This window comes from Morone saxatilis, unplaced genomic scaffold (genome assembly GCF_004916995.1).
Source record: "Morone saxatilis isolate NCDOM2014 unplaced genomic scaffold, NCSU_SB_2.0 Contig7, whole genome shotgun sequence".
NCBI classification, from domain to species: Eukaryota; Metazoa; Chordata; class Actinopteri; family Moronidae; genus Morone; species Morone saxatilis.
The window spans coordinates 15,687,174-15,699,757 of NW_023340246.1; the positions used below are offsets into that span (position 1 = coordinate 15,687,174).

The 12,584-nt window shown below is 38.4% G+C and overlaps 2 protein-coding genes across 3 annotated transcripts in view; both read right to left on the bottom strand.

The window, feature by feature from the left end:
* Positions 1 to 4,511: 4,511 nt before the first annotated feature.
* matn3a (matrilin 3a) lies at positions 4,512 to 10,433 on the bottom strand. Of its 2 annotated transcripts, XM_035679016.1 has the most exons (5): positions 10,271 to 10,433; positions 6,520 to 7,095; positions 5,287 to 5,412; positions 4,781 to 4,882; positions 4,512 to 4,567 (listed from the first exon to the last, which is right to left on the bottom strand). In XM_035679016.1, exons 1-5 carry the CDS (start codon positions 10,431 to 10,433, stop codon positions 4,512 to 4,514), a joined length of 1,023 nt encoding a protein of 340 aa, XP_035534909.1. The 2 variants fall into 2 exon arrangements, with proteins under 2 accessions (XP_035534909.1, XP_035534910.1); XM_035679017.1 differs by lacking the exon at positions 5,287 to 5,412.
* Positions 10,434 to 12,108: 1,675 nt separating this feature from the next.
* laptm4a (lysosomal protein transmembrane 4 alpha) overlaps positions 12,109 to 12,584 on the bottom strand; it is a gene marked incomplete in the record, with an annotated part of 6,841 nt that continues 6,365 nt past the window's right edge. The window contains 1 exon segment of the mRNA XM_035678929.1: positions 12,109 to 12,467.

The window sequence follows — 12,584 nt, forward strand, 5'->3', positions numbered from 1 at the left end:
ATAAACAGTGATGGCGATAACACATATTTGTCAATTGCAATTAAAATACTTATACTTATTTAACTTTGATTTGACTTTTTATATAATGTTATTTTTAACATTTGTTGAATAGTAACACAGATGCACCTTGTTCTACATTTTAATTCATTATTTTTTATTTTATTTATAACATAATAACCAGGACTGTGTGGTTTTATTATACACTTCGTATTGTTTGTACTTATATATTATATTACTTTTATTTTGTTTGTATGTTTTACTGTGTATCTAAACATATATACTATGTATATAATTATTTTACTTTATATAGTGAGCATCTTAAGCATAGACATTTCCTTTGAGCCTAATAAACTACTACAATATATATCTTTTAATTCTTAATTTTATTTTCATTCATATTTCATTTCATTTTTAACTTTATCAGATGAAAAAGCTAGTAAAAGGTTGATTATGTCCCATATTAGTTCTAATTAAAATAATATGTGATGATTGAAATCACCCAACCATAAGTGTATAACCTATAAAGTTTGTAACAGCAGGTGGCAGACTTCTCATTAAAACAAGTCAGTGAAGTCATTAGTGGAAGTGATGTATGTGCAATTTAAAAAAAGCTTAAATTATATGTAAATATTTTAACAGAAAATCCAGTGGCTTACTGCGTGGAATTATATTATCCTAATAATGTCGCAATGAGGGTGTTTTTTATTTTAAAGAAAAGGATGTGACTGTCAAAGACTCACACACCTGTCACACCGGTCTCAGGACGATGTGGACGCTCGCTGCAGTAAATACACAACAAGGAGCCAACCCATAAGCAAACTGGTGAGAAATTCCCAGACAATCTCCAAGGTGAAGAAGTCAACTGTTGAAAAATGACACCTTAAGGAAGTAGAGGTCACCCGATGGCCGTGCACTTCCCTCATGCGGCCCATTTATCTCCAGACTATGTGGACGAGAGTTCAAAACAGATCAAACGGAGACCAGTTTGACCCAGAGGAAGAAGATGTAGTCCACTGGTTGTTGACACTTCTGAGAAAATGACAATAACATACAACCTGGGAATAGTTGTAGGTCACATCATTCAAGAGGGTTCTGCATCCCAGAACACCCAGGAAGTCACAAACTGAATAAAAGATGAGAAAGTCTCTCAGAATTCATTAAATAACTAATATAAGACTCAAGTGTTTTTCTATGCATGTGTATGGTTTATTTGAGGCCGCTTATAAATCCTTAAAAAGCTACGGAAAGTCTTAAAAGGTTTGTTTTGGCAACCTGTACACCTGAAGCAAAGATTGTTATGTCCAGCAGCCTGGGGGGAAGTTGGCTCTCCTTCTTGCACCCTAAATGTTGCTGTTTGCTGAGAGAATTAACACAAAGTATCAAAGTCCACTTTGGTCTGGCAGAACCGGGACAGACATCAATCACACACCAACAAAACATCCAGGGGCTTCCTCTTCCCTGACAGGCCCACGGCACCACGGCACTGCACACATCACCACAGTTCACTGCCGTCAGAGCGTCCGGATGTACAATCTGTTTCAGTTTGGTTCACGCAGAAGATAAAATGCAAATAAAATACTGATAAAGATGCTCATAAAAAGGCTTTGACAAAAGAACACCCCTCAAGGTGCACTTACTAGCTTTCAACCACATTTTATTCTGCAGCAGAGCTGGTGATTGAAGTACTATTTCAATAAAAGAGCTTATTTTTATTTTTAAATATTTGCTATTTATAGTATTTATAATACTGGACTATTTTATTGAATTCTAGTTGTCCCTTTTCTTATACTGAGGACTTTAGTAATATATTAACTATCTTCTGTCTTAGTATTAGTTCACAATAATGGGTATTCAGTCTAGTTTTGAGAGATATTTTTAATGGACCACTGAAATCTTATTGTATGTAGTATTGTTTATGACTTTTTAAAGACATCTGGCAAAAGGGGGCAAGTTTGTGAATTCCTGTTCTAATGTTTCAGACTGCTAGAGAAAGATCAATAAAAGGAATAGTTTGACATTTTTACACTTTATTGCAGAGAGTGAAATGAAAAGGCACATTTTTTACGCTTTGAAAGAAACAAGATATAACTTAATTAGTGAGCTTTAGAGGTGTTAGTAAGCATATTTATATACCTTTGGACAGAGGCTAGCTGTTTCCTCCTGTTTCCAGTCTTTATGCTAAGCTAAGCTAACTGGCTGCTGGCCGTGCATTCGTATTTGCCGTACAGACATGAGAGTGGTATCAATCTGCACAACTAACTCTCGGCAAGAAAGCCATTAAATGTATTCCCCAAATTGTCAATCTTTTGCTTTAAAACAAAGTCTGCTATCCTGCTATTCCCTTTTTTGTACAACCACATACAACATGTTATTTTAATCAGTCCTTCACTCAGCTTAGTAAAGACATTTGTGAGGAGAATGTTATATAAAAACATTTCAAATGTCCCCCATTAGACCACAGTTATCAATGAATCATGTCAAACCGTTAAAACTCTTCTGGGATCATGTTGAAAAACTTCATTCTAAAACCTTCTGAACACGAATGCGTTTGCACCAAACGTTATGTGTCTTTTCCACTTCTCAGACGTGTGCGAGTCCCATTCATCTTCCTCCACTGAACCACTGGTGGGCTCACCTCTCTGACCGCCTGTGTGTGTGGTAACCATGAAAGCATCTGAAATAGCAAACAAACATAAAACAGCTGTCTGGTTAAAGGAAGGAGGGAGAGGATCCAAACCAGACTAGAGGTAAACGTTGGCGTGTTGACTCTCTGCCTCGCACAGACCGAGCAGACAGAGACGCTCTGTTGTCAGGGCTGTTTCAGACAAATAAGCTCATTCCAGAGGTAACACGATGACCCCTGTGTGTTGTTTTTTTTTTTGTTGGCAATGCTGAAGGTGTAAAAAAAGACATGATGGTGATAACAAAACAGATGGGGATGTATTCAAGGTGTTAAAATGAGTAGCTGTGCTCAGTCGTGGGTACATTTTTACACTTTACTGCAGCTTTATTTTGCAATGATTTGTGATTTAAATGTGTGTTTTTGAGTAAGAAGGGTTTTGGGGTTAGGAAGTGATCGTTACTTGACCTCAGATATCAAAGTGGTTTGACTGCTGGAGGAAATTATAACACATTGTTAATAGAAATGTCAGAGCTCTACCACCCTGTTTATCTTTCTATATTGACACAGAAATACATATTGAAACTTACAGTTATATGAGAGTCTGATATAATGCCTCTTTTGTATCCAGATCCATATTTTAGATTTCGATTCTCCCAAATACCTTAGTACAGACTGAAACTTTACCTTCATTTGGTCACAAGGTTTCATAAAGATTTACATTGTGGGATTTATTATAATAATATTTTTAAGGGAATTTATTAAGAGAAATTGATCTGAATGATCAGATCTTATCATAAGTCAAAAATAATGTTTTCTTCCTCAAGAAAATGTTCGTTAGGAGTCAATAAGACAAACTTTAAAGTTAGAGTTGTTAAGATTTTCATAAAACTAAGCTGCATGTTTTTACTATTTATGGTCAGAACCTTTTAAGCAACAGCCATTCAATGTATGTACATCATGTCATTACGTCTCTAGCTTTCACTGTTTGTGGCAAACTCCGCCATTCCCATGCTCTTTCAAATTGCTTTGCACAATGCATGCGTATAATATAAAATAATTTAAATTACTGTATTTATATTTTAATTTGACTTCACTTGACAACAGTATGTTCAGTGTTATTTCACACACAATATTATAATTACCACCTTCTGGTTAAGAACTCAAAAATAAAAAAATATTTCGCAACAAACTCCTTTGCTGTTATTTAATTGTTTATTTTGTCTGCTTGGTAACATTTATGATTCTTTTATGTCATCTTATAACATTCACAGACACAGAGGATGAAACATTTATCATTCACATAATACACTTGTAACAATAAAACTTTTGATAGTTAAACTATTTTAACAGCCATAATAAAGAATATATGCATAAAATATCTAATTTAGGAAATATTTTAATTGTTCAATGCTTCAGAGCATAAAGTCAATTTAAGTAAATCCAATTCATTTTTTATAAAAACGACTATATACAATATGTAACTTTGTACAAACAGGACATAAAACATTCATAATACAGAACAGGAGAAAAATAATACTTCTTTTCTTTGGTTATTATACATCCCACTATGTTCATCTAAGTGTTTAGACAAAAACTTTTACAGCAGTTTCAAAACATTGAATTTAAAATGTATAAAAATCCCAGATCAACTATATTGTTACACAGCGGTCAGTAACTGGAAGGACATCGGTTTATGAATCACAGCTTCCCTCGATGTGCGGTTGAAATCCATACAGTAGTTAAAGGAGGGTGGATGACAGGAAACCAGCTGGTCGTCTCTGCAGAAAGTAAATAATCAAAAGGTGAAATTGTGTGGCGGGTAGGAGCGCTTTTACTATAAATCCCTGTATGAAAAAGAAGCAGTTAATACCAACGACTGTGTCCAGCTTTAAACACGGCCCACCATGTTCTCCAGACGCTCTATTCGCCCAGACACGTCGGCTAGTGAGACCAGTCAAGGAAACTCTTTCACGTGAACAATCAGAGGATGAAAACAGAACGAGAGATGGTGGTCGTAATGCTCTCTTAAACATATACAAGACACACTGTTAAACAATACAGCAGCAGGTAGAAATAAGCAGCTTTCACCTCAGTGAAATGTGCTGCAGAGAGTGTTTATAATAAAATGTCTTCCATCTGGAACAACAGGAAGGATATGCTTGGCTGTCAGCTGCTGAATGGCGGCCTGCGTCTGCTTTTGGAAAGCCAGTCTGGCTTCACATTTACAGGGATCCACCTGCACCACCTCCACCTTCACCTCTTCTGCGAGCAAGAAAATTTCACACCAGTGTAACAGAACATGTAGAGAGGGAAAAAGCACACAAAATACCAGCCATGCTACCTTTTCCAACTAGGTTGCCAAAATGAACAAATAGACACATTTAAAGATAAATACTACCAAATACTACAATATTAATTCACCATTGCTATTCTGCCACAACAATAAAGCAATTATAGGGACTCAATTCTATAATATTATCTGATAATTGTCCAACAAATGCTACAGCCAACCGTGAATTACAGAGTCGGGAATTATGCACCAGTTGGTTGTGATGTTGTGAAGCTCTACACATTGCTTTTAAGGCTTTTACACATATCATTTTAGCACTTTATCACAGCAAAAAGTCACATTTGCTGCAGGAATCCATTCAGTATCTCCTTACGTTTCAGGGAGCATGTTTTCTTGTCGGCATTCAAGATATAACCATTCCGGCACTTGCAGTAATAGGAGGCATTGGTGTTGACACATATGTGTTCGCAGTCATGTCCCATGGCACAGGGGTCCAGACCTAGAATGAGCCAGGATTAAGGGATGGCGCTGTCAAGATGGCAGCATGGATACAGTTTCATGTGCAAGCATACAGTATACTATAAGTAGGTAGGAAAGGTAAGTTAGTGCAATAATCAACTAAACTAGTTCATGGTTATCAGAATCTCTTTCTAATGGAGGATATATGTTATCAAAAAGAAAGAAAATAAACAGTTTTTACTGCTACGGCTATTTTTGATTCAGTTTGTGATACATTTTAAGTTCAAAAAATTATATTTGCCAGCTTTTCTTAGTTTATACTTGACCACATGTGACTTGCGGTGGAAAACTCGGTCCATACTTACACCTTCACCACATTTCAGCCAAGGTCATTTGCGAACTGCTTAGGTTCACTGTGTGTTGGACAACAGGTAAAATCACAGAACCCTGAAGTACAACAGCAATGACAGTTCGTGGACAAATTAACAAGTTTGCAGCAGAACCTCATTTGTCAAAATCGTGGGCAGCTAATTCTGTAAAATTCTGTAATTCAGATCAGCAAATTGCTTTAGATTATTGAAATTTTAACACATATCACCAGCAGCAAAGCAGCTTTCTGGGAGTCATATGCATGTAGACAAGTGTATTACTGTATGTGCAGGTTGTCTTATGACTGAATCAAGCCATATAAAGACTAAACATGTCCATATTTAAGTTATCATTATTGCATTAGTTTGGATGCCTTGGTTGCCAGATTGGTTTGAAAAAGTGAGTTTCTGCTGTACATTAAAATCATTTAACACCTTTAAAGTAATCAACCTAATGATTATTTTAATACAAATAAAAAATGATCACTATATAAATAAAGGCTGAAAGTTTAGGGCTGCATGGCCCCAAGACTTTACACCGGTTTAACTTTGCGACTACAAGCAGGTTCTAGTGCCGACATCTGCAGTCCATGTGGGGGTTGAGAGCATCTGGTCTTGTATTTTCCCCTTATGATTTCAGAGTTTAAAATTCATCAATAACACAGTAAATGATCCACAATCTGCCACAAAACCCCCTGTAGACTGTAGGTGCCCCTTACTGAGGAACTAGAACCAGGGTTAATGGTGGGAAAAGGGTCTCCCAGGCTTCTCTGTCCTACCGCACAGGGTCTCCCTGAACTTGGAGGTGAGCTTCTCAATAACACCATAGGTCTCCACATAGAAGACGTGGTCATCCAGAGGGATGCTGGCCATCTGCTGCAGGGAGCGCATATCAGCGCGGTCCACGCCGACAGCGTAGATCTCGATTCCTGAGGCCCGAGCTGCAGCAGACACTTCCTCCACCTGGTCCTGAGGTCTCCCGTCTGTCACGATGATGGCCACCTTGGAGATTTTCCTGGAGCGAGGCCTGGATCCAGACTGCTCGGTGAAGGCCTCGTTCACTGCGGTCTTGATGGCGAGGCCGGTCATGGTGCCAGCCGCCAAGGGCTCGATGCGGGTGATAGCTTTCTTCAAGTCGGGTTTGTTGAAGTGGTCTTTGAGCAGGAACTCGATCTTGACCGTGCTGGCGTAGTTGACCACAGCCACTCTGGTGGCATCCGTGCCCACGTCCAACGTGTCGACCATGTCAGCCAAGAATATTTTCACCTTCTCAAACTCACCAGGACGCACGCTGCGAGAGCTGTCAATGATGAAGACCAGGTCCAGGGGACGGCTCCTGCACTGAGAGTCTGTCTCTGGTGATCAACCAAACCATGGCGGGATTAAGTCCATGTGATACTCAGAGAAACAGTCAAGTTTGTCGGTTAAACTGTCACCGTGAGAGTGATACAGTTAACAATCGAGAACAAAACACAGGACACTTATGGATGTACAATACTCGTTCCCATGGTAACAAAAGGAAACTGTTGTGCATCACTGCAGTGGTAAAAATAAAAGGTTGTGGTTCTGGTGAAATGATATAGCATGCCATCATTCATACTGTATCATTTCAGCATTTCAAAGGCCCAACAGAGACATTTCATATCCTTTTATCTCATTTCCCTGAATGAAAAGGATGCTTGATGCCCACATATAGAAAGTGACACCACACCTGAAGAGGGAGACGGTGTTAGGAGCCCTGCCTGTCAAATCATATATACTAAATTATATTTCTGCAGCATCAGATACACTCTGCTTCTTCACAGCAAAAATACTCCTATTTGTTTTCATAAATTCAGGATGAATAATGAAGTTAAATAACATTTCAGTCTATTTAGAAAGCTACTTATTTTGTCTTCTACCACTAAAATATATTGCCACCAACAAGTTATATCACTTGTAAATACAATGACATCTGCTTTAAAGGAATAGTTTGACATTTTGGGAAACACTCTTATTCGGTTACTTGCAGAGAGTTCGATGAAAAGAACCATACCACTCTTATGTCCGTACAGTAAATATTAAGCTAAAGTCAGCAGAAGGTTTCACTTAGATTAGCGATAAAGAGACCTGGTACATAGTATCACCTACTTAAATAAGAACCCCACATCGATAATTTACAACAATTACATATAACACAACAAAACAGGACCTCCAAATGATGACTTTCTAGATTAAGTGTAAATTAGTGAGTTCTAGTGGTTATTGTTATGTGGATTTTGTACCTTTGGACAGAGCCAGGCTAGCTGTTTCCCCCTGTTTCCAGTCTTTATGCTAAAGCTAAGCTAACAGTCTGCTTGCTGTAACTTTATATTCAACAGACAGATTTTAAAGTGGTGTCAATTTCCTCACCTCACTCTCAGCAATAAAGAGAATAAGCGTTTCTCACAAAATGTCGATTTATTCCTTTAAATAAAAGAATAAATGCTTTAAGTGGCGTTTGCATATTTCTATTACAAACAGAACTGACCTGGAAAGCATTGAGGAGCATTGGTTGGGTTGGAAAAGCAAACCTGACTATAGGCAATATTCTACCTGTCTCCACAGCACTGACGGTGGTGATGAAGCCGCTTTGCGTACTGACCGGTAGCGTCACGGGAGCTGTGGTCTCCACCGGCGCCACAGTGGTCACCACCACTGGCATGCTGGTTGTCACCGGCGCCACCGTGGCCGCTGGCCAAGTTGGCTGCACTGTGGTTGGCTGTGGTAGAGGTGGAAGGGTAGGGAGGTGTACCACGGGTGTTGTTGGTACTGTTGGGTCTGACTTTGTTGGGCATGGACCTTTCAGTTTGTAAGGGAAGGGGCCTTTGAGCCTTTGGTGGGGGTGGTGAGCTACTGGTGGAGACAGACCTTTGTATATGTGGTGCACGTGTGGTGCCACTGGCCCTTTGAATCTGTGGTGATAGGGCGGCATGGGGACTGAGGGTCTGTGGTAAGTCACCGGAGGAGATAGAGGAAAAGGTCGATACACTACCGGTGGAGGGATCCTTGGTGGCTGGTAGTGGTAGTGATACCCTCCTCTATACGTGTAATCACTTCTGTGAACTACAGCGCCACCAGAAAGGAAAAGTGATACAGAACATTAGTAGGTTGAAAGTAGGTAAACAGGAAAGTTGTGTAAGTTGACACTTGTTAAAGTACGTTGTAGTGGAATATACAACAACTTGTTTTCTTTCTTGGGAGCACAGACAAATTATTAGTTGAAGCATGAGTGTAAGTTCAGCAACCCTGGGTTGTTTGCAACAAGCTGGGATTATCCTGCATAAAGCTTGTGAAACACCCAGACAAGAATTTCAGATTTCATGCATGATGTGCTTGAGAAAAACGGAAAATCCTGTCGTTATACTTAGATTAGATTATACTTTAAGTTGAAATATCTAGTCTTAGTAGGCCAGGTCTAATTTTAAATTTACAAAAATAACTCTTTTAAAATGTAATCTGCAAGAAAAAAATGACTAACATTACTAAATAATTAGCATTTTTATGTAAACAGAGATACAAAAGTTCTAATGTGGCTATAAAACAGTGCAAATGTAATTTAAAAGTACATTTACTCAAGTACAGTGTGATGGTTCTTTACTTTAGCTCTTCCAATTTATATATATATATACTTCTACTTTTGAGAGGGAAATGTACTTTTTACTCCACTACATTGATTATATTTACTAGTTAAATAATATTTTACACACAGAAACAACAATGGCCTCAAAGTTAATGTGATCTCCATCTACGACATTAACAGGCCATTTATGAATACTGCAAATAATCCAATAATCTGATTTACTGTATAACAATAAACACTGTTAGGGTTATTTTTCTGCATAAAAAAGTGCTTTTTACTTTATTGATGACATGTTTGTAGTTTTAGTAAAATTTTGAATGCATTTACTTATTATAGTGTTTTTTAGTGGTAGAGGAAGTATTCAGAGCTAAGTAAAAATAAGACAATGTAGAAATACTCCATTACAACTAAAAGTCCTGCATGCAAAGTCTTCCTTAAATGCAAAATGTACTTAATGTATCAAAGTACTCATTCTGCAGAGAAATGGCCCTCAAAGCTTAGTTTTAACTACTTTATATTCTGTTAGCTAGTTTAGGCCGGTGGGTTCTCAATCTAGGTTATTAATTTTTTGATATTTATATTTTTGTGACATTTTGAACACTTGAACCTCAAACTGTTATATAGTTTATAGTGGAAATATCTCTTTTATTAGAACTGCTAACAACTACAGATCCTTGTCACATAGAAAGTAATTTATAGCAATACATTTTATAATAACAAATAATAATAAATACAATATATATAGAGAGAGATAATTTGTGGAGTAAAAACTACAATATTTCTCACTGAAATGTAGTGATGTGTAAGTATAAATGACCTCAAACTGTACTTGTAGCATTTGAGCAAATGCAGTCCATCAGTGGCGTTTTTACACTGAAACTGTAAGTTTCATAAAAAGTAACTATTTTTTTAGTTTCTGTCAAACTTACTTGCTGGATTCAGGGTCCTGGTCGGGGGTCGGCCATTGTTCCTGGTCTGTGCGTAGCTCTGTGCGGCTATGAGCTGAGGGTCCCCCGCACTGAGGTGGTATGTGGCCCGAGCATCAGACAGCAGCAGTGAGGCGCAGTACAGCAGGCTCCACAGAGGCTTCATCGTATCTGCGTATCAGAGCCCTCCGGTGGTCTGTCCGGTGCCTGCTCTCAGTCCTCAGGGTCCTGCTCAGCTCACCGGGGGGGTCGGACCGCCTCCACACGTCAAACTTTCTGCCCAATCCAAAGGTGGGACATGACCTTCAGACCACGGTGACAGACGGTATGGAGGACGGTATAGAAAATGACTCAAATATCTGTCCCAGGATGGTTCGTATACTTCTATTTTATTTACCATTTTATTTAACTAAATTTATATTCGCGGAACTATTAAATAACACTTCAATAGATGCATTACCCCCCACATTTAAGTATAAATTAGGTTTTAAAGACTTTAACACACCGAGAGGAATAATGGAGAAATGTCTACTGAAAGTAATCACATTTAAACGTCTAAAAATAGTGAAATAAGCTCAAAAAATATCCAACAGATGAACTGTAATAACATTTAAACTGTCACAAGTAACCCTAAACTTTTAAACTTAACTTCATTAATAAATAAATAAAATGAAATACTGAACACTTGTTTGTGATAGTTGGCTTAAGATGATGAGAAGTTGTTGGATGAACCTACAGGATAGTTCGAGCAACACTTTATGTTCTAATTAATCAGTAAGTAGGTCAAATTCATTGTTTAAAGGTCCAGTGTGTAACATTTAGGAGGATCTATTTTTATATATGTTTATTTTATATTTATATTATATAATATTCATGTTTTCATCAGTGTATAATCACCTGAATATAAGAATCATTATGTTTTCATTACCTGAGAATGAGCCGTTCTTATCTACAGAGGTCACCTTACATGTTGAACCACCATGTTTCTTCACTTGGAAGGGGAGGGTGAGGCAAGGGAGGTGCAATCTGCCACTACACTAGATGCTACTAAGTTCTCCATCTGCACATAAAACCATCTCATTCTAAGGTAACAAAAAACAACGATTTTCATTTTCAGGTGATTACACAATAATGAAAACATAGATATGAACATTAAAACACATTTTGAATATTTCCATGAGGACTGCTGATGTGCTGATGAACATCATGTGATATAAAAGCTTCAGATGAGCTAGAAGTGGCTGTTCGAGGTAAGATTGTTTTCTTTTTGCTTTAACTTAAACACACAGACGTGAAAAAAAGAGTCATAATGACATAAATGTTCTGAAAGTTTTATTGAAGTTTTTCCACTAAAATCATATTACCAGAAAAGTAATGGCGGCGTTGGGGGGGTGTGGTGGGGTGGAGCCACGCCATATATTGGTGTTGGTGCCTGGGGGGAGCGCTGGCTTTGTTGATAAGCATGCAACTACTAATGTTCACAAGACTAGCTGTTTGCTTCCAGATGGTCTGGGTGAGAAAGAAGCAGGGAAAAATGATCCATCATCAGTGCCCTCTGCTTGTCTCTCTGCAGTCTTCAGCTGGAAAACTATTCAGTAGCTTTGCTGACACATCAGGGCAGCAGAGGGTGATGAAAACATCAGGGATGGTTGTGAACTGAACCACAGCAAAGCTAAAATAAATAACAGACAAAAAAAGTGCTACAGAGTCCATTCAAGGCTGAGCTGGAATAGTCTAGATCTTAATAGTATGGGTGGGGTGGGGGGAGGGGGTAAGTAACACACAATTCAACAATAAGAGCTATAATAAGTGGATGTCATAATAGATTTTTTTTTTTTTTTCACTTCATATATCAATCTATAGATAGGATGGTGCTGGATTGATGATAGCATTTCAAGCAATTTTCACATGTATCCCTTTTACTAAGACATAAAAAAAGGCTAGAGTGGGAGTGGGGAGGGGAGGGCTGGTAGCTTTTCAAACATCACATTCATTCAGATTTCAGTCTTTTCCCACCTTTCCTCCTCTCACACCTCCAGGATGCTCGATACAGAAATACAGAGAGGGGACGGGTCAGACAAAACATTTTTCAGTGGCCTTACACATACACAGTGGGTCAGAGGGAGAGGGCAGGGCGTAATGGGTGTTCAGAAAGGGATAGTGAGGGAAGGTAGGAATGCATATGGTGGTGTGGGTGTGCGTGTTTTGGCAACAGTGCTGGTGCTTAAGCGGGCATGTAAGGGGAGGCGGTCTCCTTCTCTGGCATCTTCATGCCAAATACACTTCAACGCTACACTGCCACAATCCTCCGTAGTAT

Excerpts from the sequence above, each read along its gene's own strand:
- matn3a (XM_035679016.1), bottom strand. The coding sequence starts at position 10,433 with ATGAAGCCTCTGTGGAGCCTGCTGTACTGCGCCTCACTGCTGCTGTCT. Across the intron at positions 7,096-10,270 it reads CAGGACCCTGAATCCAGCAA|AGACAGACTCTCAGTGCAGG; the intron begins GTAAGTTTGACA and ends GTTGATCACCAG. Across the intron at positions 5,413-6,519 it reads GTTCAGGGAGACCCTGTGCG|GTCTGGACCCCTGTGCCATG; the intron begins GTAGGACAGAGA and ends GGCTCATTCTAG.